This window comes from Oryza brachyantha, chromosome 2, assembly GCF_000231095.2.
Source record: "Oryza brachyantha chromosome 2, ObraRS2, whole genome shotgun sequence".
NCBI lineage: Eukaryota > Viridiplantae > Streptophyta > Magnoliopsida > Poales > Poaceae > Oryza > Oryza brachyantha.
Genome location: NC_023164.2, coordinates 23,249,269 through 23,273,524, shown reverse-complemented (window position 1 = coordinate 23,273,524; position 24,256 = coordinate 23,249,269). Strand labels below are relative to the sequence as shown.

Sequence of the window (24,256 nt, the reverse complement as noted above, 5' to 3'; positions counted from 1 at the left end):
ACCCTACAGCTAAGCTAGACACAGGCGGCGCCTCGGAGCGCGCGAGCACCTAGCACGGCAAAGACCAGCGCACAACCGCAGCGGCGAGACCGCCCGCGCGAGAGAGACAGAGGACTCGCTCGGTGCGGCTGCGCTGCTCTCTTCTCAAAAGAACCGAAGCTTTCGCGAGTTCCCAACGGGGGCAACCACAACAACAGCAAGAAGCAGCAGCAAGGCAGCAGCCGCGCCTCCCTAAAAATAATAATTAGCCCGCGCGCCTCCACTAAACCGCATTAAATTAACCCCCGCCCCGTAACACGAGCCCCTGCTCTTTTCTTTACTCCTCCCTCCCTCCGCCAGCGCCGCGACGAGAAGGAGAAGATGGGTAGCAGCATCCGCTCCCGCGCTATTTGTTTTTTCTGCCGGAGATATTCGCGACAGCGCGACTGAAACCCACGCAGCTTATACCACCCCGGCCCGCCGCGGCGGCCGCCGGCGGTCGGTCGCTCGCTACGCCGCGCTGGCTGGCGGAGGCGGCCAGGCCAGTACTGGGGATTTTTCGTGGGGGGATGGGGTGGGGTGGGTAGCTAGGGGCGGGCGGGCGGGCGGTCGGTCCGCGGCGGCGGCGCGCGGGGGCGTAGAAAATACTACTGTGGTGATACGGCGACAGCGACGGTGGCGAGGAGGGGAGAGAGAGAGAGGCTGAGGCTGCGCGTCGTCACGTGCGGAGGGAGAAGGGGTGGGGCCCACCGGGTGCGGAAGTTACCGGCTTGTCCTCCTCCGGAGCGGAGTACGACGTGGCATCGGGTGGGGGCAGAGCCCCCGCAGGACCGTGTATTTATAAATAATAAAATATAATTTATAAAGAGAGTAAATTACGTTGGTAGTACGCATAGTTTTTAAATGTGTAATATAGTACATAAACTTTTAAAATAATTATTATGATGCATGAGCTTTCTTAGTGTGTTCAAGCCAAGCCTAAAACAATATATTATGGCAAATCATGTTAAGTTAAAGTTGATTAGGATGTCACGTGCATATAAGGAATGGTTATATGTGCAAATATCAAATGTATGCTTTACATTTATTTTGTTTTTAATTGTTCTATCTATTTTATACTCCTATTTGTATCTTATAAATTATTTATTTATACATAAAATTACTTACTCTATGTTTGATTAAGCATGTACGTATGTATATGACATCGTCTTAACATGTGAGCCACCATAATCCTAAGGGTTAATTCGATCCATGCCATTGGAACTATTCTGATTCATAAAAATGCCATTACTATTCTAGATATCAGTCTGGTACCATCGTAATTCTTCTAAATTTGATTCGTGCCATTCTCTAACCCCGTTGCCTCATTTTGACCGTTTGAACTAGTTTGTATTTTCGTATGGACCATAATGCCCCTAACTATATGCCTCAGTTTGACTCCACAGCGGCGGCGGCAGCGGCCGGAGTTCTTAAATTTTACGAACCTACCTATTGCTTAGGAAGGAATAAGTTTTTCAGGATATAATTCGATTCCTTCAAAAATAAGAATTCCTTTGAAATTCATCATGTTCTAGAGGAGGCATAAAAGAATTTACTATTGTGGGGATCGAAGCCCAAAAGTTTAATTTTTTCCTAAAAGAAGAGAAAATAAAGCAGCTCAATCGAACAGCTTGAGACCGGCATGTACATCCTCGCAGTGTCACATGAGCAGCACACACGACCGGCAGACGAGCGACGGCAGCGAAAGCAGGCACAGCTCCACCGACGTCGGCCGTGTGCACACCACGTCGACCCTCATCTTGGCACAGTCCAGCAGTGCCTGCTGCTATGGCTGTAGCCCGGTGAGCACATGCGCGACGTACCCATACGTCGACCACGCCGTGGTCACCAGCGTGTTGGAGAAGCTCAGTAGGTAGATCTCTGCCAGGACGTTGTGCGCCCGCGCCTCCGCCGTGGGCAAGTCCGCCTACGCCACCTCTCGAGTCCGCCACCGAGCAAGCCAGCGGTCGCTGCCGGTCGCAACCTTCTAGCCCACCTTCGGTTGATGCCGACGCGACCGCCGCAGCCGAGCCCATCCCCAGTCGGTGATGTTGAGTCCACCTCCAGTTGACAAGATACGGTCACCGCCTCAGGTAGCCACTGCCCGCTGCCCCACCGCCGCTGCAGAGTCCTCTAGGTTTGTGCTCGTGTGGAGAGGGGATGGATGCCGATGTCGATTTGTGCATCTCTCTCTTCATCCATTCGATCAAGGCTAAAAGGGTCCATACCAAAATACGAGTTGGTTCAAACGGCCAAAATGAGGCAACGGGGTCAGAGAATGGCATGAAACAAATTTTAAAGAATTACGATGGCACCAGACCGATATCCGGAATAATAATGGCATTTTTATGAATTAGAACATTTCCGATGGCATGGATCGAATTAACCCTAATCCTAATTAGTGTCTTAACCCTAATCCTAATTAGTGTCTAACTTAGTGATATTAGACATGTTTTCTGGTTTTGATTTGTACGCACTAAATAAGTTTGTACACAGGTTTATGTACTAAATTACACCCACTTAGTTTGTAAGTTCATGCATCAATATCATAATTTACTCTTATAAATAATATGTTTATATACATATTATTAGTGAATTCCAAATTAAAGCCAAAAAAATTGGATGATAATAATCTAAAATCTACTCTAAATTTAATATTAAAATTTATTTTTTAGTTTACGAATATAAACAGAAGAAAAAAAAGACGTCTGTGGTTAATTGGAAAGCGTTTTCACCGCGTGGTTCTGTTGGACACCTGTTCGCGTAAACTGGGTGGAGTTTGACGGTTTTGGCCGGGTTAGGCAGGCCAATACCGAACTCTGAAAAGAGTGTTTTGTTTCGGAGAAAACTCCAACGTGGCTGCTTTATCGAGTGTTAACATCTTTGACGAATGTTGTGTGCAAGTACGATATATAATATATATTTTTTGGAACTGGAAAGTACTCTTAAGCCATGTTTGACGGAGAGGGGAGGTAGCTTAACTTACTAATACGAAAAACGTAGTAATAAATTAGTACATGATTAATTAATTATTAGAATATATAATTTTTTAAAACAATTTTCATATAAATTTTTTTTGCAACAAATACACTTTTTAACAGTTCAGAAAGCACGCAAGCGAAAAATAAGGAAATTTAGTTAACTTATGTCCGTAGCCGAACACGACCTTAGTTATTTATCTTGTCAGGTAAGGAGTAGCAAACTTGTTAGGCAATGCTACGACGGACGGTTGTAAGATATTGTTGTACCATGTCATCGAGCATGCATAAATTTATTTCTATTTTAACTTTCTTTGGAATTGAAAGAAATGATAAAAATGAATTTCTCTGAACATATACCCATTTATCGTTTATCATCCTTGTTTGGTCTCCGTTATTTGTGACACAGTTCAGTTTAGTTATCATTATCTTATGGACTATAATGCATGTCAACAAGCGCTTTCTTTGAACTTTTAAATTTTGAAATGGAAGTTGGCTGAACTTTCAGCTTTGGCCATGGAGGGGCATTTCGGGTAATACTACAGAGGAACACAAGTACAACAGCAGAGCATCTGAAGTGGTGAAAAAACAATAGCTGTTCTGTGGACCCGGTCTTTGAGACCACCGCTGCCTAGAAAGACAATCCATGGACCGGTTCCACCGGGACATTCTCATAGCCCACTGCCAAACAAGTGGACTGCTTCCATTTGTCCATTGCTACTACCATTTGTCCACTGTTATTTTGTTCAAATTGCTGCAGAAATGGGGTACGCAGCCGAATGCATGTATAAATATAATTGAATGCATAATGAGTTGATATAAGTGGACAGTAAAAATTGACATATTATACTTATAAATTTATGCTCACGGGAAGGCAAGAGGAAAGCAGGGTGGATAAAAACGAGCCACGAAATTTTCTCCGGATATTGCACGTATTACAACAAACTATGAGAGATGTCTATCATATATTAATATTATATTAATATTATAGTGTAAGTATAACATATTTTGTAAATTGACTATTATATTGGTCACAGATGATATGTTAATTTTTAGACCACCAATAACTGGGGCTCTTAAGGTCGTGTTGTTTCTAAGTACTGTGGACCCTATCTTCGGTATGAAAAATGGTGTAACATATTAGTACGTAATTAATTAAGTATTATCTTACAAATTTTAAAAATAAATTAGTATGATTTTAAAATCAACCGTATTATATAAATTTATTTAATAAATATATTATTGAGCCGTTTGGGAAGTGGGTACGGAAAATGATGTACTCACTCCGTTCCAAATTACAAGCATTTAGGATTCAAAATTATACCATGGTATAAGTATTTTGCACTGATTTCTATGATTTTAATCCATTTCAATGAATATAGAGCCAATCAAATAATTATATTTTAAAAGATATCTCACCAACATCCGAGCACTGATATATAATGCATTAATACTAGACGACACCATCACAAAAAATAACAAGAGGGCCAACAATCGGCACGATACAAATATGTAATTTTAGTTACCACTGCCAATAAGCATCAAAATACGTGAAACCGCGATCTAAACCACTTTTGGGCTATATATAAACTGTACTGTAAAGTTTTACCCGATTTTAGAATTCCGAGTGCTAGATGGATTTTCGTCCAAAATTCATCAAGACGCATGGACTATTTCATATAGTATTTCGTACTATAAGTGATAGACGAAAGGCACTGATCTTGTCAGAATTTCTATACCATTTAATCTCCACATGTACATCGACAGAAAATCTTTGTTTCAAGACACAAAAAATTACAGCACAGCAAATAGATGCAGCTGTACCCGGTGCCAAGGCCAGGGAAAATAACGGGACACCTTACGAAATCAGAAACCACGCGGCAAACAGAGCAACACGATTGATCGAATAAATTCGATGGACCATTTCATCATGTACTCGATCTCTACTCCAGGCTCCAGCAGCTAGCAAGATAGACGCAAATTTGGAGCTTGCTGATACAACAATAATGGCAGGCAATGTACACCGAAGAAGAAGAAGAAGAAGAAGCAACGCCTTCTTCTCGACGGTCTGTTCTCTGCTCTACTAGGCTGACACCAGAGGACTCTGCCACCCTCTGACTCTGAGCCTCCGTGGCTTCGAGATTCAGAGGGTCAACTGTGTTGCATTAACTACGTGTGCCCAGCATAATCTCCTTCATTGAAACGAATACAGCAGGAGTACCTGTAAAAACTTGGTTGATAACTCGATACTGTAGCTACTGCCTCCGTTTTATACGGTACTCCCTCCGTTTCCTCCGTTTCATAACGTAAAGATATTTATTTATTTTAATGTTTGACTATTTATTTTATTTAATAAATTATAAAAATATTATTTATTTTGCTTGCGACTTACTTTATTATAAAAAAGAACTTTAAGCATGACTTGTTTTTTATATTTATACTAAATTTTTAAATAAGACGAATAGTCAAACATTAAAAAAAATCAAACATCTTACATTATCAAACGGAGGTAGTAAGACTTTATAGCCTCGCATAAATTCATCAATTGACGAATGTATGTAATTTATATATATATGTCTAGATTCATTAGCATCGATATGAATCTAGATAATACTAGAAAGTCTTACACTGTGAAACATGAGTAGTACCACTGAATCTCTGATTATAGCATTGCTGTTTTGTATATACTCCACCTGAGGAACAAAGCTGTTTGTCCTCTTTTCATGATAGTGTCTCTAACGACTGCTAGGACTAATTGATTAGTGCATAAGCACATGCAATGCTGGACATAGGAAAGGATGGGATATACTACTATGAAGGAATAGAGACGAAAAGCACCACTAGCAGTCCAGCAGCGAGTGTAGCTGTACGGTCCTAAAATAAAGTTATTTTTATTGCTTTAGAAATGAACATATTTCTTTATCTTCTTTATTGTGTCAATCAATGATAATCGTTAACTGTTTAATTTGTTCATCCACATTCTCTTCTGAACTTTATTTCTCCAATTGTTCTTATTTACTTGATCCCGGTGATTAGCTATAAAAATTGTGTTATTTTATAGGGGTACTATAGCAGGAGTAGTATAAACTATAAACAAAGAACCTAATGTCACCCTGACAAAGCAGTGTTCTGAGACCTGACAGGCTGCCTGCTGCTGCCCACCCAGTTTTAAATTTCTTATCAAGAAGCAAAGCTCACATTCAGGCTAGCTATAATTCAGGCTTGCTGCTTTTCTCCCCTCATCAGCCTTTGTCCGTCTTCTTTCCTCTCTCTTTCACCTCCATTTGATTTCTGTTTCTCCCACGTCTGCTCGAATATTTCTTTGTTGTTTTGGACATGAACAGGGAAAGGTGAGCCCATGGCCATGATTAAACAAGCCAGCCTCTGCCTGCACCTGTGCATGCCATGCCATGCAAATGCCAATGTGTGTGTGTGTGTGAGACCCAGAGACGGGTTGCTTTTCTGTTGGCACAAAAAGCTCCTTCCTGTTCAGGGTGATGCCATTTGTACTCATCAGCTCACAAGAAGCCAGCGGCAAGGGGGGCTTGGTCAGGTCAGCCACTGCGGTACTGTTCTGCATCTTCCTGCCTGTGCCAGTCGGGTCAGGCGCCATGGAGAATAGCTTTCATGTGACGCCATATTGCCATTGCCATGCCCTGATTTGCCCTGCCCTCTCTTTTCTCTTATCCATACCTCTCTTTCTCTAAGGCCATTCCTCACAGTGCCAATCTGCCATGGAGTGGTAAGTGGTAACTGGTGAGCTACTATTAGTACAGTTTGTTTTTTCATTACTGTATATGTATGCTGCTTTGTCATAAAATCGAGGCATGCATGTAGCTAATGCTGAAGAAAGAGGCATTCTCTTTTTTTTCGCTTCTGATTATGCTTAAACAAATTTAAATTTTTAATTTTTAATTTAAAGTTGATTTTGAAGTTTTCTCCTTAGTTTATTTTTCAGTGTTGGCTTTCAAATTGTTAAAAATACATATATATAAAAGTCTTATTTATAAATAATTTTACTCCCTCCGTTTTATAATATAAGATGCATGACTTTTTTGTTGCAATATTTGACCATTTGTCTTATTTAAAAAATTATGAAAATATCATTTATTTTGCTTGTGACTTACTTTATTATCAAAAGAACTTTAAGCGCGACTTATCATTTTTTATATTTGTATTAACTTTTTAAATAAAACGAATGGTCAAATGTTGCAACCAAAAAGTTAAACATCTTATATTATAAAATTGCAAATATAACGTAATCACCCCAGAGTTCTACTGCACTGTTCTGCATTGACCTTAAAGGCTAAAGCTAGTTCCATCAAAGACATGAGGTGTCATGCACACCCTTTGCAGTGAGAATTTTCTCCATGTACCATGTACTCTCATTGGACATGATCTTCTGCAGCGTATTGATGGATGTAAGATGGTACTAATTGGCAAATTAATAGCACTCCACGTAACAGCTGCTGTAATGATGTGCAGCATAGTGGAATAGTAAACAGTATTTCCAAATCCAGCTTGAATTCGTTCACAAAATCTGTACGGCCCACAAGTCAGGACTTCAATCAAACACCCAATGCTATGCTTTGTATCTTGTCTGAAAACGGGAAGGCATGCTTTTCCTTTAAGGCCCGGTTTAGTTCTCAATTTTTTTTTCAAAAACATCACGTCGAATCTTTGGATAAATAAATGGAGCACTAAATATAGATGGAACAAAAAAAACTAATTATATAGTTATAGGAGAAATCGTGAGACGAATCTTTTGAGCGTAATTAGGTCATAATTAGTCATAAGTGCTACAGTAACCAACATGTGCTAATGAAAGATTAATCAGGCTCAAAAAATTCGTCTCGTAGTTTCTTGGTGGAATCTATAATTTATTTATTTTATGTCCAAAAACCGCTTCCGACATCTAGTCAAACGTGTGACATGATATTTCTTGCAAAAAATTTTACTAACTAAACGCTGCCTAACTCTCACCCTTTTTAATTCTTTATGACAAGATTTATTAGACATGAGAAGCACAGTACCTGCAAATTTACTCTTCGTCTCTGTCTAGCCTACATGGCAATACGTACTGCGTACGTACGACTGTACGAAACAGCATTAACAACTTGACGACGAGTGCTAATATATTTACTGCAGCATCCAATCCAACGGCCGTAGGTGACATGGGATTATGTGGTCGGATGATGGGTCACACGACAGCAAGCTCCATGACGTGCCTGCGCTCTCTGCCCTGCTGCATCCATGCATACTGGATGCATTGACTAGACTCTTGAATATAACTACTACTGCTGCGTCAAATGCAGCTAGCTACTGTAGCTGTGCTATGCTCATGTCTTTTCTCCATTCCATCGTGCCATATCTTCTACTACTAGATTAAGCTCTGATGGATGCTAGCCGTTGATTGGGTTACCACTTAATTGTTCTATAAGTAAACATGTGGGTTGATCCACTTATACCCCTAGCTACCGTCACGCCAAAACTCGCAGAAGAAGATGCAAAGAATGCAAACTACTACTATCTCTTTCACTAGTGGTGCAGGAGTAACATGATCAAATAGTTATTGTCAGTTTGGCACAGCCATGTTGCAACAGTAAGTAGACTGGAGTGAATACTGAATAGAGTGAATTGCAAGCTGGGAGGTCCGCACCATGCAGATGATCATATCAAAAGCAATCAAGGAGCTTTCTTAAGCCAAGCTTTTGTCAGTGCAACTTGGAAAGGGCATGATTACATCAGGTGAAAATTTTGGGCACCTGTAAGCTGTAAGCCTCAGTTTATTTATTTATCTGTTCAAGCCAAGCGACAACCTCTATGGTCACCATGCAGCTTATGTGCAGCTGGAGCATGATAAATGAGAAGAAACATGGAGCTTTGATTGGGTATTGTAGCTGCTGCAGGCTTGCAGCTGTAGACTGGGCCAAAGTAAACGGCCAGTAGATTTTTACTAGTACTATAAATTAAGTTATCACATTTGGAATGCATTAACTAGACAAAGTTTCTGAGGATTTTGTTTATACTTGTATCACTGTATCCAAATATTTTACATACGAGTGGTCCAGAAAACCTCTAGCCCCCATCACGGCCTAGTAAATTCAGCAACATCACCGATGCTACCAGAGAAGCACAGAATATGTTAGAAGAAAGCCCAGAAGAAACTGAAAGAAATTGTCTCGTGGCCGGTGAGGAGGCCTGAACTGTGACCTGGATTCCTAGCTAGGCCCAACTAAGCTATACTCACCAAGCCCAATTTGAAATTCCAATATTCTATAAGAATGGGCCGGGCCGTTTTTCATCCTTGTAATGAGGCAGAAGATAAGTTGGCCCAAAACACTAACATGGCCCTGACTGAACACGAGAAATTTCTGTAAGGGCCTTTCTCGAGAGGCTTTTTTTATTTATAACACGTTTTAACAATTTTTTTTTACAAACAAACAATCCTAAAACTTATTTTCAAAATATGCAAAAGTGTCCCGGCAAAAAAAATATGTAAAAGTTTAAGTTATAAATAAACACATTAAGCAGCAAGTCCAATCACAATAAAATACATGATAATTATATATTTCTTAATAAGACAATTAGTCAAAACTATACTAAAACGTGAACGGTAACGTATATTAAAATACGAAGTTAGTAAAAAAATAATCTCTCCAGTAGACCGGTACATATATGCTATGCACGTCATATCACGCCTATGGACTATAGGACTCCCACCATTTCGCTTTTTGGAAGCAAAAACGAAAACACGTTTTTATAAATGAAAAGTAATTTGGAGGTAAAATTTTTATAGACGTGTCCATAGTGGCTTAAAAGCATTTGTGAAACATATCACAATAAAAAACCATAAAATCAAGTCTAAAATTAACTTTGCGAATTCAAATTTTGGTTTATAAGCAGTTACATGCAAACCAATTGCAGCCTAAGTTGATTGATTCCGTGGTGGGGGATCGGATCGGCTGGGAGTAGATTGACCTGATCATCGACCAGCGATGCTGATCGATCGATGGAACCATGCACGTTGCATGGTTGCGCGCGATTCCATCTTTTTCTACGTAGTGAGAGCTACAGTTCAATCTAGCCCAGCCATGGACATCGCCTTCCTATTTTCTATCTTTACCAGCGGACGCAGTAATTCAATTTTTTTTTTGCCTTTGCTATTTTATATCTTTACCTCAGTCCCATAAAAAAATTTCATGAAGTTGTTTTAGAACGAAGGGACTATCTTTACCAGCGGACGCAGTAATTCAAAATTTTTTTTGCCTTTGCTATTTTATATCTTTACCTCAGTCCCATAAAAAAATTTATGAAGTTGTTTTAGAACGAAGGGAGTACTTAGAAAGCACAAGTCGCTCGCTCTTCTCCCCTCCTCTCACGTATAACATCCTTTTCTAACAAAATCAGAAATAAATGGATGGCTAAAAATTTTCTATGGAGCTAATGTGGGCCTATCCTATAGACACATCTCAATATTCTTATATGGGCTTAATATGGGTCTATTTTTAAATTATATAAACATGTTACAATGCACACACATAAAAAAAAACAAAGCGATAAAATAAGTATAGTTGTTCTGATAAGATGATCAACTAAGTTAAAAGCTAAGGGAAAAACCAGATAGATTCTATATTTTAGCCTGTGTTAGTTGGTGATGGTTGGGAAAAGATTCCCTCAACACGTAGAAGAGCAACGAATTAGCATATAGTTAATTAAATATTAGCTAAAAACTTAAAAATAATAATATGTTTTCTAAAAGCAATTTATCTATAGAAAATGACTCTTTAACCGTTTGTTTAAGTGCATACGCGTAAAAAATAAGAGAAGAGAGGTTGAAAAAAAACTAGCTTGTTGCCGAACAACAAAGCCTTAGGCCACGTTCGCCCGCATGGATAAGTTATCTAAACCCCCTCTTTTTTCACGCGCACGCTTCCCGAACTGCTAAACGACGTATTTTTTGCAAAATATCTATAGAAAAGTTGTTTTAAAAAATATATTAATCTATTTTATTTTTTAATAATTAATTAATCATGTACTAATCTATTACTATTACTATGTTTTCCAGTGCCGGGTAACTAACCCTCCCCACCCCCACTCCCGAAATATGTTATTCAAAGCATAATAAAATAGCTATGACTACCGCTCGCTATGTTTCATATTAGGATGAGTAATCTTAGGTTTGTTTTAAATCAAATAATTTTTAAGTTTGACTAAATCCTAGAAGAACATGGCAACATCTTTAAAATAAAACAAGTACTTTATTGTGGCACATCAAAGTAGGAAAGGAAAAGGCACGTCGTAGCTTATGTTTCTATGTTTGAAGTTTTGTATTGCGTACCTGTAAATTTCTTCATGTTAACGTTGGTGTATGTATACATGCACGTACAACGACAAAAGGTCGTTCTCAGCTTGCTAGTTTGCAAATATTGGAGTATGATCACACGATTAGACTAGCTAAACAAAATCTAGCCTAGATAATTACCATTAGTTAACCTTAACCAGTTGGATTAGTTAATTATATTCTGGTTAATTTAGCTTGTACTAGTAGTAGCTAACCCACGGGCCACGGTCTAACAAAGACTCCGACTCGTGAGTCATGAGCTCCTGATCATCGAGTCCTTAGTCTTCGTGCATGCCTGCTAAGCTCAGTCTCGCATAAAACGTAATAATATTCACATTAATTACGAGACACAATAATTAATGCAATGCGTTGCGTGTTATCGTGGCATGGAACGGGTCCAATAGTCTACCTAAAAACTTTAGAAAAAATGGACCAAACAAATAGGAAAACGAAGAAACAAATCGCCAGATGACAAGAAAGCAGTTTGATCATTATGCTCTCTTGCCTTTTATTTTTCCTTCTATCCAAACCCAAAAAAAAAAGGTTGAGTTTGATTAGGTTTCTTTTCAGTCCGACTACATCACGTACGGGAGTCTATGTAGAAAGAAGATGTGTTATGAAAATGCATCATGTTCCCGTCTCGCGAAGACGCCCCGGGAGAAGTTGGTGAGGTTGAGTTTGCGACTATGTCCGCACACCGCATTCCTGCCGCCGCGTGCCACCACGCGCCGAGAAAACCCGCCTCGGTTTTGCGCGCTCAACCTCGCCGACACTCTGCTACTGCGAACACTGCTCGCTGGGATAACAAGACTTGTTTGGTGACTTCTGGCAACATATTAGGCTCCACACATTACGAATCATGTAAGTGATACTAATTGGTACCGGATTATACTAATTGATATTATTTGGTACTATATAATATCAACTAGTGTCATCGCTAGCTGGTATTATATGAGACCAAATGATACACCGATTGATATCATCTTCGCCAGTGGCGAGGCAATGTGTAGGGAGCAGCGAGGAGGGTCGAGGGCAGAGACAAAGCACTAAGCCAATGGAGGAAAGCAGCATGGTAGGAAGCCAACGTTAATTAAAGCAATGCGGAGGGGTGGAGGGCGTGGAGACAGTGACAATACAGAAAAATTATTAAACTGGACTAGGCGAAAGTAAACTAAGATACTTGAATGCTGATATCTGTTTCTAACCCTTCATTCTCTTTGGTAATAAAAAAAAGTTGTTGAGGGACTAAGGGAAGCTGAAACACACCTAGCCACGATATTAAATTCGCCCCTGCATACAGAATGTCCCGTTTGTTTATTAAAGATCCCATCCGAACATAAGTACATTCAATAGATTTTATGTGTTTCTTGCAGTTTAAAATTAATCATCAGATAAACTAAAAGAAATTAGAGAATATTCGTGGTGTGGTTCAAACTTCAAACTGCTTAGGTGTGACTCGTGAGTCGTGACTTGAGATCGGGGCTAGCTGGCGGGTCGGTCGAGTCGGAACAGTCTCACGAACCGCCGCTCGCGTCAAAGTCACCACCCCCAGTCGTCGCCTCGTCGGCACGCGCCCAGTGGCCAACGGCCATGTGACAGCATGTATACTAGTATACTATTGCTAGTAGTTTTAAAAGTTCAATGTATACAGTTGATATATACGTAGTATTTGCGAGTTAAGATGGTCATCTTTTCGTTTTCTTAAGAAAAAAAGTCAACTATATATTTACAAACGAAAATAATTTATAAATAAAACACACATATATATATATTATTATTAGCAATCAAAAAGCCAACACCAGAAAATAGACTTCGATGGAAAAAAAAGCACCAAAATTAACTTTAAATTTAAGGTTGAAAATTTAAGTTTTAGTTTACAGGCATAACAAAAGTGAAAAGATAGAGGTGTAATGCTCTTCTTGTTTTTTTTCCTGACTTGCTAGCGATTTTCTACTGGTGAATTTTGAGTGGAGATAGTACTTTAAAAGTTAAATTAGATTTGATATTAAAGTCACGCTTCGTAGCCTTGTAGATCTAATTTGTATTTTGCATGTACTTATTATGCCATTATGATCCGGATAAATCATGGTCCAATAGTTCAAAACTTTTTATTCTCTGGTTTACGCGATAGTAGTAATTAAATTTCATAGCCTGTAGACGGAACATAATACGTCTGTAATTTGCAACCTTTCTTAGTATAGTTTTTTTACCATCATTAAAAAAGTAACTCAAGGTAGCACACTTTTTAGTGCAAAGTATGGTACCTTGAGATACGTGGTACCGTGACTACAAAATAATTATACTAAAATTCTTAATACCTTGAGATACTTTTTAAGAATAATAAAAAAATCCTACTGAGTACTACTAATCATCGACCCGTGGGATGCACGAGCCACTGTAACTGAAATTATAAGTATTAAAATTTTAATTATATAGTGGATGTGTTGCTTTCTAAATTATAGCAGCTCGGATCAAGAGAATAGTCCAGGGACCGATTACAACTTGTTGATCATTAATTTTAAATTTCACAATCAAAACAATGATATACTATATATTAAAAGCTCAAGAAGAGGATGGATTCATATTTCATATTTTTGCAATAGGATATAAATCTGTAGTTATTTTATTGTTGGCTCGAGAAGGGAATGGATCCAATACCGAGCTAACAAACAGCACTACAGAAGAGATAAATGAAACCAACCTCTATCTCGATGGGCTCTACTCATCTAGACAACCACGTTTATACAAATTTGCTTCAACTACGGAAGAAAGATTTAGCGATGAGATTTGCTCCAGTCTAACAAAAAGTATCTCGAGATACTGGTACCTCGAGGTACTAAATCATTTTTCACCATTGGATCTAGCTGAGTTAGGACGTGCACTGTTAGATCCAATGATCAGAAACGATTTGGTAACGCGAGGTACCGGTACCTCGAGGTATTTTTTGTTGGACTGAAGCAAACCTCTTTAGCGATAGATTTTTCTTGTGCTGTTGAAATTTCTATGGATCGTTGTTATTTTTTGGATTTTTGTTCGACAGTTGTATGTGCTACAAATTATGTAATAAAGGGTTCCATGATATGCAACAGACTATGTTGGATTATGGATTTTTGTCCATATATTATTCAAACTATTAAACGGTATATTTTTTACAAAATATTTATATAAAAAATTCTCCATATAATCTTTTTAGAGCAAGTTTGTTAATTTTTACTGATTAATTCAGTTGTTGATACCCTTGAATAACTATCACACAATTGAATAATCCCAAAATCCAAAATTCTCGTCACCTTTAAACGGTACCTTTCTGAGCTTGGTGCGGACAAGATTAGAGATGCCCTTAGTTATGTCTGGGATTCATCGTTGCCTCGGTCCTTGAGCATATCTTAGGATTATTATACTCTGAATTGTAAAATAATTTAAAAAATAAAGAATTAGAGTATTATATTATTATAATCTAAAGTCCAGATTATTAAATCTGACAAGTTATCTAAAAGCGTTTTTATCATATTATTAAGTATCCAAGAACCACTATCCATGCCATGCTTTAGATTACAATAATCTAGGTTAAAATAATTCTAAACGAAAACAAACTGAACCTTACTCCTGAGTAGGTATTGGTGCGTGTGCATAGTGATATATAAGCATTTGTTGGGTTCAATTTTTTACTAACATAATATAATTATTTCTACACATATTTTCATGATTCTGGTCATTCTAATGGTTTCAGAGTCACGGATGCTTAGAAAGAGATTATAATTAATTCAAAATCCAAAGATTAATCACTAAAAGCGACTAAAATTGATTTTGTGACATCTTTTTAGTCTATACTAAGTAACTTAGAAATAATTATATTTCACAACAAAGGTAGTATTATAAACCATATACAAAATCTAAAATTCAAACGGCGGCTTTCTCGAAACAAAAAACAAAGGAGTAAATAACAGGAGCAGCTCAGCCAAATACCATTCGCCGTCCTCCCCGTTCCGTCCACAATTCAAACGTTCAACGGTCAACGTTCAAAACCAATCCCCAACGAAGAAAATACGTTTCCCTCCTCATCAAAAAAAAAAAGAAAACAAAAAGAAAAGAAAAGCCCGCCACCCACGTTCCGTTCCGCCTTGCCGGCCGCAACCTATATATCCCCGCGCTTTCTCCCCTCGCCGACCACGAAGCCCCATCGCCGGCGCGCGCACGCCGCCGCACTTGAGATAAACAAAAATAAACACGTCAAAATCGGCCACGGGTTTGTCACGCCGATGACTCGCCCTCGCGCCCGCGCCCGCCCGGGCCGGCTGGCCCTGTTCGAGATCCCGCTCGCCGTGCGGCGGTTGGCTTGGCGGCAGCAGCAGGATCAGCAGACGGCGGCCGAGGGCGGCGGCGATGTGCCGGACCATTTCTTGTGCCCGATCTCGCTGGAGATGATGAGGGATCCCGTCACGGCGCCGACGGGGATCACGTACGACCGGGACGGCATCGAGGGGTGGCTGGAGCTTGGGCGTGGGGCGTGCCCCGTCACCGGCCGGCCGCTGAGGGCGGAGGAGCTGGTGCCCAACCACGCCACGCGGAGGATGATCCAGGAGTGGTGCGTCGCCAACAGGGCGTTCGGGGTGGAGCGCGTGCCCACGCCGCGCGTCCCGGTGTCCGGCGCCGACGCGCGCGAGGTCTTTGAGGCTGTCGCCGCGGCGGCGAGGCGTGGGGACGGGGTAGCGTGCGGGAAGATGGTGGCGAGGGCTAGGGCGCTCGGGAAGGAGAGCGAGCGCAACCGCCGGTGCTTCGCCGCCGCGGGCGCCGCCCGCGCCCTCGCGTTTGCTTTCTCGCGTCTCGTTGCTGCCTCCGACCAGGCGGAAACGCGCGCCCTTGAGGAGATCTTGGCCGCGCTGGTCGTCTTCTTCCCGCTCGACGAGGAGTCCAGGCGCTGCATTGCCTCCCCAGCGTCGCTGGACGCCCTCGTCAAAATCATGTCTCACGGCGAGCCGGTCGCGCGGGTCAGCGCCGTCGTCGTGCTCCGGGAGATCGCCTCCTCATCCGATAGTCAATGCCTCGAGGCAATGTCCAAGGCCAACGCCATGTACGACGCGCTCGTCAAGCTCGTCGCGAAGCCAGTCTCGCCGCAAGCCACCAAGGCCGCACTGGTCACCGCCTACTACCTCGTCAAAAACGTCGAACACGCGGCCTCCCGCTTCGTCGACCTCGGCGTGGTGGAGCTCCTCGTCGAGCTCCTGGCCGACGCCGACAAGGGCACGACGGAGAAGGCGCTCGCGGTGCTCGACAGCGTCCTCGTCACGGCCAAGGCCCGGGACAAGGCGTACGCGCACGCGCTGGCCGTGCCGGTGCTCGCGAAGAAGACGATGCACGTGTCCGACATGGCGACGGAGTTCGCCGTGTCGGCGCTGTGGCGGCTGTGCAAGAACTCCCCGGTCGACGGCGGGTGCACGGCCGAGGCGCTGCAGGTGGGCGCGTTCCAGAAGCTTCTGCTTCTTTTACAGCTCGGCTGCGAAGGCATCACCAAGGAGCGTGCCAGCGAGCTGCTCAAGCTTCTCAATGCATCGCGCGACAGCGCCGAGTGCATCGAGACGGCCGATTTCAAGGGGCTGAAGAGACCCTTCACTTGAGTGTGCAGAGATCAACCAATTAGCTAGGTCAACAACTCAATCAAGATGTGGATACAAGATGTGAAAGAACAGATACAATTAGGTTTAAATCGTCTTCCATTCGACAACGTCGTAATTAGTTCCTCCACCTGTTAATGGCAGCTTTCACGCAGTGGTACAGATACATGCGACAGAATTAACTTTTTTTTTTTGGGCTACAAGATGATGAAAATTTGCATGCATGCTACTACTGCTCCTGAATCTTCTTGGCTAATCTAGAATGGAGAAAAGATGCAATTTTTCTTTGGTAGTCTGCAGCGTACACAAATTTTGACCAACGACGAGTAAACGCCAGTTTGCACTATACACTGTAGCATGCCGGACAAAAGGACAGTATTCGGTAAAGGTGGATGTGAAGCAGTTGTACACTACAATTGGAAACTCCCGAAGCCAAACATTAGCAGAGCTTCAGCTGCAGAAAAAGCACAAAGATCTTAGAGCAAGAGCAAGTATAATAGCAGGCTATAAGCTAATTAAATGCTTTTGTGTAAGAGAAGGAGGAGAGAGAAGAAGTGGATTATAATCTTATAGTCAGCTTGGATAAAAGAACCAAAAAACTATATTAGAGAGAGATATGAGTCATGCATTAATAATAAAAAGCTAACTACTATATAAATAGACTAAAAGAAAATTAAAATGACTTATAGCTAACTTATTGACTTATATTATTAGCCTTGCTAGCACGACAGTCAGAAGCATATGCATAGCCCGTCTAAAATTTTCGTGCCATCTTATCACTATTCCTACCATCGATGCAGATCACATCGAATATGCAGGCAGCGATTCAGAAGCGGAGAAACACGAGCACAATTTGTTATGGACACACCGGCCTTTGCATTGCTTCCTTTTCATATTTCATGGCGACTGTGTGCTGAAACGTTAACCATGTGCACTATTGGATTGGTCCCCTCGCTCTCTAGTTTATTCACACAGACTTGAAGTTCCCTTTTATTTGCCTTTTTTTGGTCTCCTCCTGAACTTTTTTGTCCTTCTGAACTCACTTTCGCTTTAACCCTTTTATTAGGCAAGAAACACGAACTCATCATGCCAATCTAATAATCCATGTTCTGCTGCGCTAGATGCGCTGAAGAAACACACAAAAGTTCAGAACCCAGGAGACGCCGAAAACGGCGGTCATTCTTATTCATTCACATGCATCATAAGCTTCGTGATTCATACTAGCTAGTACATTTTCAGGCTCGAGTCACTTTCACCTGAACCCCTAATATTCACCGTCAAAGTTGCTAATTTTCACAACCTAATTGTGACTGACCAACTGCAGTATCACACAGCGTGCAAGCTCACCTGTTCAACTTAAGAGGACACTACACGCGCATCTTATTCTATGATAACTGTACCAATCTAGACTAGACTAAGCAGAGTCCGAGTCATGTAGGTGAAATTTAAGCATCATTCAGCACTGACCGGTCCCGTTCTTGATCAAATACAGAAGATCGAGCCAGGACAAAATGCACGCACGACATATCTTGACGGCTGAATCGTCACGGCACGGCACGGCACCGATCGATCTCTCGTCACCCATCCTATCAACACAACTCTATAAAATTCTAATGCAGATTCAAGAAAACACCCGTAACAACTAACACACCGGATACACTGACGAGCAAGTTAGGTTTAAACAAAGAGCCGGACACTTCACTTACTCCAACGGCGAGTAGCATACTAAATTTCTATGGCGTTCAACACCTTCTCCAGCGACACCGAGGTAATCAGACAGTGACATTGTACTGGAACCATCGATAAATCTGTCGATCAGAGCAGAGCAGACGAGAGACCCGGTCGCATCTCATACTTTTCTGAAACCCAGACTGTTCTACGGGTCACCCGTAATGCATAGAGACCATAGATATGGCCGGTTGCTGCTGCCATTAGTCGGTGTCGCTGTTCATACCGTCACTTGATGTTTGCTCTGCTCGGTCTCGACGCAAAAAGCTCTGATTTTGATTGATGTTAATATAACACACTTGATCGATTCTTTGGACGACGACATCCGTGGACTCCATGGTAGGCCTGCACTGCACTGTTACCTGGCACTACGAACTGTCTGGTTGAATTTGCGAATTCAGTTATGCATAACCTTGATGGAAATCACTGTGGGATCCGGAGGTTTATTTGTGCTGATTGGCTGCAGGAAAACAGAATTTGGCAGGACAGCATTTTAGCAAGCATTTGTTCTGATGACAGGGAAGGCCATATGCCCATATTATTATGCTGCGTAGATAAGTTAAAGTGCATGGTGATATTGATGTGCAACTAAGCCAGAAACTATACATAACGGATCGACATGACGGAAAAAAAGGGGTAGTAATAGCTTTGGCTTCACAGGGAACAAGATAGAGGTTTGGATAAAACCGGAATCTAGTTCTGGATCAAAATTTGAACTGTCTACTCCAAGTCAAAGTCAACGCTGACTGGATCCGGGTCTCCTCGTCCTCGGTGGTCTTGCTCGCTTGGGCGGTTGGGCCTATCCTTCTGTCCGTTTGGGCCTTCCATTTGCAGATTTTATATGTAGTACACTGCCGGTCTAACCATAGATCCCAGCCAGTCATAAATCCCGTTACAGATCCAGAGGACTGATTGTTTGGGTATATTTGTAAATAAAAAATAATTTATAAACAAAATTTTTATATACGTGTCCTTAGTTATCTAAAAGCTAATGGTGGAAAAAAATTCGATGGAAAAAATTTCAAAATTAACTCTAAATTTAAGGTTGTAAATTCAAATTTTGGCATGCAGCAGAAAAAAAAAGATAAGGGTGTCAGTTCCTATTGGTAAAATACAAGGGTCGAAGTTGGCGAGTTACCTATCCCCTTTGGTTGCAAGTGGGTTGGCTTGCAAATCTATTTATAAGTCATATTCATAGACTGAGGTCAGCTTGCACAAATGACCTATATATGGTTTTACGGGTTGATATGTTTAATTGTATCAATATATCTCAAGATTGAGATACTATGGTTTTCTAAGCACTTATTTTTGTTCAATACAGAATGTTTTTTAATTTCCCACGGAATTAAAGTCATTCTTTTAGAAATCTAGTAAAACTCCTACATTCAAAAGAAGGTATTTTAAATGGAAGAATTTTATAGGAAAGGGGAAGGGGAACTGCATGACATGTTGGACTCGCAACTTTCTAAATTTTATTTTGCCAAATGGGCGGCAACCCAAGGGCAACATGCTCACATTTTTCTAAATTTAACAAGGGCTCCTAGCCTTGTTAATTAAAAATATTTGCTGAAATAAAAGAGAGAAGACACAATAGACAAGTATCGTTGCTACGGTTAACAATAACAGTTAACCTCTATAGTGAGCGGAAACTTTGCTACATGAGGGTAGGAAAAAGAAAAAAAATAGTAACGGAAATTATATTTTGTTAATGGTTAGTCTATGTTGTCTTAACTATTGTAAGGGTATAGTTTCTGTATAAATATATATTTGCCAAAAAAACCTACATCAGACTCTACATTTGAACATGCCCTAAAATTGAACAGTTTACTTTTGAAATGTCAAAGCTGAATGATTTATATTTGGTCCTTTAGATTTTCATGAACATTTAGAGCTGTAAAATGGTTTTTCTCAGAAAAATCCCTACGTTCAGCCCAAAATAGACAAAAGCTAGGAACCACAAACATAAAAAAGACAATATAGTGGAGAAGCGCCGATGATGTAATGGTGGAGTTGTTACTTGTTAGTGCATGACTCCACCTACTAAATGTTCAAATCACGAGGGCTGGCCCATGAATACTAAGGGTCATTAATTGTCATTTGATTGTTTTTTCTTATCTATTCATTACTTTTCTCAATACAAAATCAATATCAAATTATTCATACTTAGCCTTTTTCTCTTACCTTGTGAGACGAGCAATATTCCAATCTAAGCTTAAAAAATTGCACATGTTTATTCTCACTGATATAGAATAGTTTCTATGCGTGATCTACATAAGCATTATCATGAATCTAGGTTCTTTAAGTTATATAAAAAAAGAAAATTAAAAGTTGCAGCTCATCTACACATAAGTAACACTTGTGTACTATATTATACAAGTTTAGTGTATGACTTAATTGTGCAAGTTTGAGTTACACCTTATGCAAGTGTAGGTGACTAATAGTTTTAAAAAAAGATGACTGCTAAATAATAAAGCTGTAAATATTATGCATATACAGACACACTCTTTAAAATTCTTTTAATAAGATTAAGGATCTGATACTAGTATTTTGAAACGGGTGTACCTGTGAGTATGCACGTACAATCATGGAAATCGTGAGATGAGTCTTTTGAGTCTAATTAGTGTATAATTAGTCATAAGTGCTATAGTAATCAATATGTGCTAATGATGGATTAATTAGACATAGAAAATTCGTCTTGCGGTTTTCAGACGAAATCTGAAATTTATTTTATAATTAAACTACGTTTAGTACTCCAAATATACAACCGTACGTGCCGGTGTGATCGATCACTCTCTAAAAAATTTTGGGAACTAAACGGGCCTTAGTCTAGTCTCTCAAAGATGCTCGGTGAAGCTCTAATGTCTTTCGACATGAGTAACATCAGTGGTCAGTGGAGTGGACTCGCACTATCCACTGCCTGGCTGATTTACGTTACAGCCTTCATGGAAATCTACGTGGCTGATTGGCTCCAGGAAAATGGAATAATGAATATGGCATTACAGCGTATTAGTACTTGCTTTGTGCAAAGGGAAATGATACCATATTATGCGGAGCAAGTTAGTGTAAATAAGCTATAAACTAGGGTAGGCATAATGGATGGATATATGGTTCCATCAAGGAAAATGGATGCATGGATGGTTTCATCATGAAAATGATTTGGTAGAAAATGAAATCAGAATCCAATTCTTGTTTAAGACGCTGAGCTCTAGTGGTCGTACATACTCTGGTTCCTCTGCTGTGAGTGGGTAAACTACTGCCCATGCAACCCACAGCATCATGGATGCCTCCAACTGTTGACTTGTACTATTCAATCCCAGGGTCAACGCTGGGCCTTGCTCTTTGGAATGTTTGGACCTTCTGAGACCTTACTATAGTTCACAATTGGGCATTTTGCAGAAATTCAGCCCAACAAGATATGCTTGTGTACGTATACGGATTTTGATCAACAAATAAAAGCTTGAAAACAACTTATTTAAGCAGTTATACATACATATATTCATAATAAATTGTCCATGCACCCCATGTACACGATCGTGTTCAAGTATACATCACTGCTGCTGCTACTACTGAAATCAAAGAACTGCTTACACGAACGTTTTGAAAGAATACCGAAAAGGAAATTTAAGACTGTTTAATTACGGGTAACGACACAAATAGACCATGACATAGCCAATGCTAGAACTGATTATCTGACTAGTGACAGTGGGTGTTAGGATCGTTGGTTTTATCACACGGTGGGTGCCACTGCTTTTGCTCCAACGGTGGCAGCCTGAGGCCTCCTCCTCTCCAGTGCGTCGCCGGCGGCAACGCAATGTTGACGTAGCCGCCGCCGGCGGCGGAGGTTTGCTCGGCGTACGGCCTCGCCGTGACCGGCAACCATGGAGCCGACATGGCCATCACCACGAAGAGCATGGCCGCTGCAACCTTCCTCATCTTTTCGTATGCTAAGTAACTAGGATTCACAGCTGTGTTCTCTACTCAATCTGTTCTCTTTTTTTTTTCTTCTCTCGAAAGAATATCTATCTCTAAACAATGTTTAGAGCTGTGACACGATGAAATGCTTGATCAGTTATTTATAGCCATGACGACATGGCCTAATGGCAAGACTAAACCCCGAAAGTTCATGGTCTTGTACGTGTATGACTCTGACTAATCGACTAATTTGACGGGGTTTTATGACTGAACTTGCAAAGCAGCTACGCGGTTTTCTTGGTTTGCATGCAACTTTGCAAAGTTATATCGAGTGAGGTCGGTCGGTGCATTCTTACGAACTTGCAAAAGGCAAGACTGCAATAACCCTCTTCTTCAGAGATGGATGTAGTAGCTTTCTGCCGGCTGCCGCTGTCTCTCTTTTTGCCGTAAGCGTGACTGTCCTGATAGATCACAGACCACAAGAGCATATGCATGGAAGACGAACTGAACGTGTCCTTGCAACTTCGAAGTGAAGTAGTGAACATGTTGAAAGGAATTGTGCAAGATTGCAAGGGCAAGCTAGGTTAGTGTGCAGGATCGATTGCCTTGTGCATACGCCACAGTGCTGGAGGTTGGAGAGCATTCTTCGTGTTCAGAATACTCACCAAAGGAGAAACTACCAAGAAGCAGTACTTTACTTGTATTTTTGTGCTCTTGACCAGGCTGGTAAACTTTCATGCATCTAATAAAATGCTGTCCCTATAAGAGCTTGAAATGCTTGTGGTTGAGTAAAATTTAGCACTTTCTTGCGGTACCAAGATGTATTATTCGCATGTTCTTGCACGAATATTTGTATCGGAAAAATATACTCCCAGGAGTCATAGGGGGTGATTGGTCGACTTTTTAAAAAAAAAGTTAAACGGCATATTTGTAAATAAAAAATAATTTGTGAATAAAATTTTTATCATGTATTCTTAGCAATCTAAAAGCCAAGGCTAGAAAATAAACTCTAATAAAAAAATCCAAAAATCAATTCAAATTTAATATTAAAAATTAAAATTTTGACTTATAAGCATAAGCGAAAATATATAAGTGTAGATAAATAACTTTTTATTTTTAAGTCGATAAGACATAACTTTAAAGGGTATTTGCGTGTTTGATCCCCTGTTTTGCTAATTTTCATATACCAAATGTACGTTCTAAAACATGAACAGTGAAAGTTAACTCAAAGATTTTAGAATGATACTTATTTCTAATCTGTTATGTGCCATTGTAAGTGGGTCAAAAAGTTAAATGCCCCTTAACTTTGTGGTTAACATCACGTGAATGTAGTTCTAGCTCTGTAGGTTCCATCCCTGCCCCACTTATGATGTCAGCAAATCGATGAATCTTTCGTGTGCCATAACTACTTACAGTAAGTAGTAGCTCAGTCAAGATTTTCTATTCAAATCAGAGCAACCAGTCAGTCCATTTGGTAGATAATTTGTGAAAAAAACTTTATATACATATTCTTAGTGATATAAAAGCTAAAACTGAAAAGTAACTTTGGTGAAAAAAACCAAAAAACCAACTCCAAATGTAATGTTGAAAATTCAAATTTTAACTTATAAATATAAACATAAACAAAAGAACGAGGGTATAACTCAAATAACACACTGGATCCA

General features: G+C 40.5%; 1 protein-coding gene across 1 annotated transcript; it reads left to right on the top strand.

Moving 5' to 3' along the window:
* Nucleotides 1-15,577: 15,577 nt before the first annotated feature.
* On the top strand, nucleotides 15,578-17,508 carry LOC102715733 (U-box domain-containing protein 21-like). Its single transcript, XM_006647797.3, has one exon. The coding sequence runs from the start codon at nucleotides 15,600-15,602 to the stop codon at nucleotides 16,953-16,955; it is 1,356 nt and encodes a 451-aa protein (XP_006647860.3). The 5' UTR covers nucleotides 15,578-15,599; the 3' UTR covers nucleotides 16,956-17,508.
* The last annotated feature ends 6,748 nt before the right edge of the window (nucleotides 17,509-24,256 follow it).

Excerpts from the sequence above, each read along its gene's own strand:
- LOC102715733 (XM_006647797.3), top strand. The coding sequence starts at position 15,600 with ATGACTCGCCCTCGCGCCCGCGCCCGCCCGGGCCGGCTGGCCCTGTTC.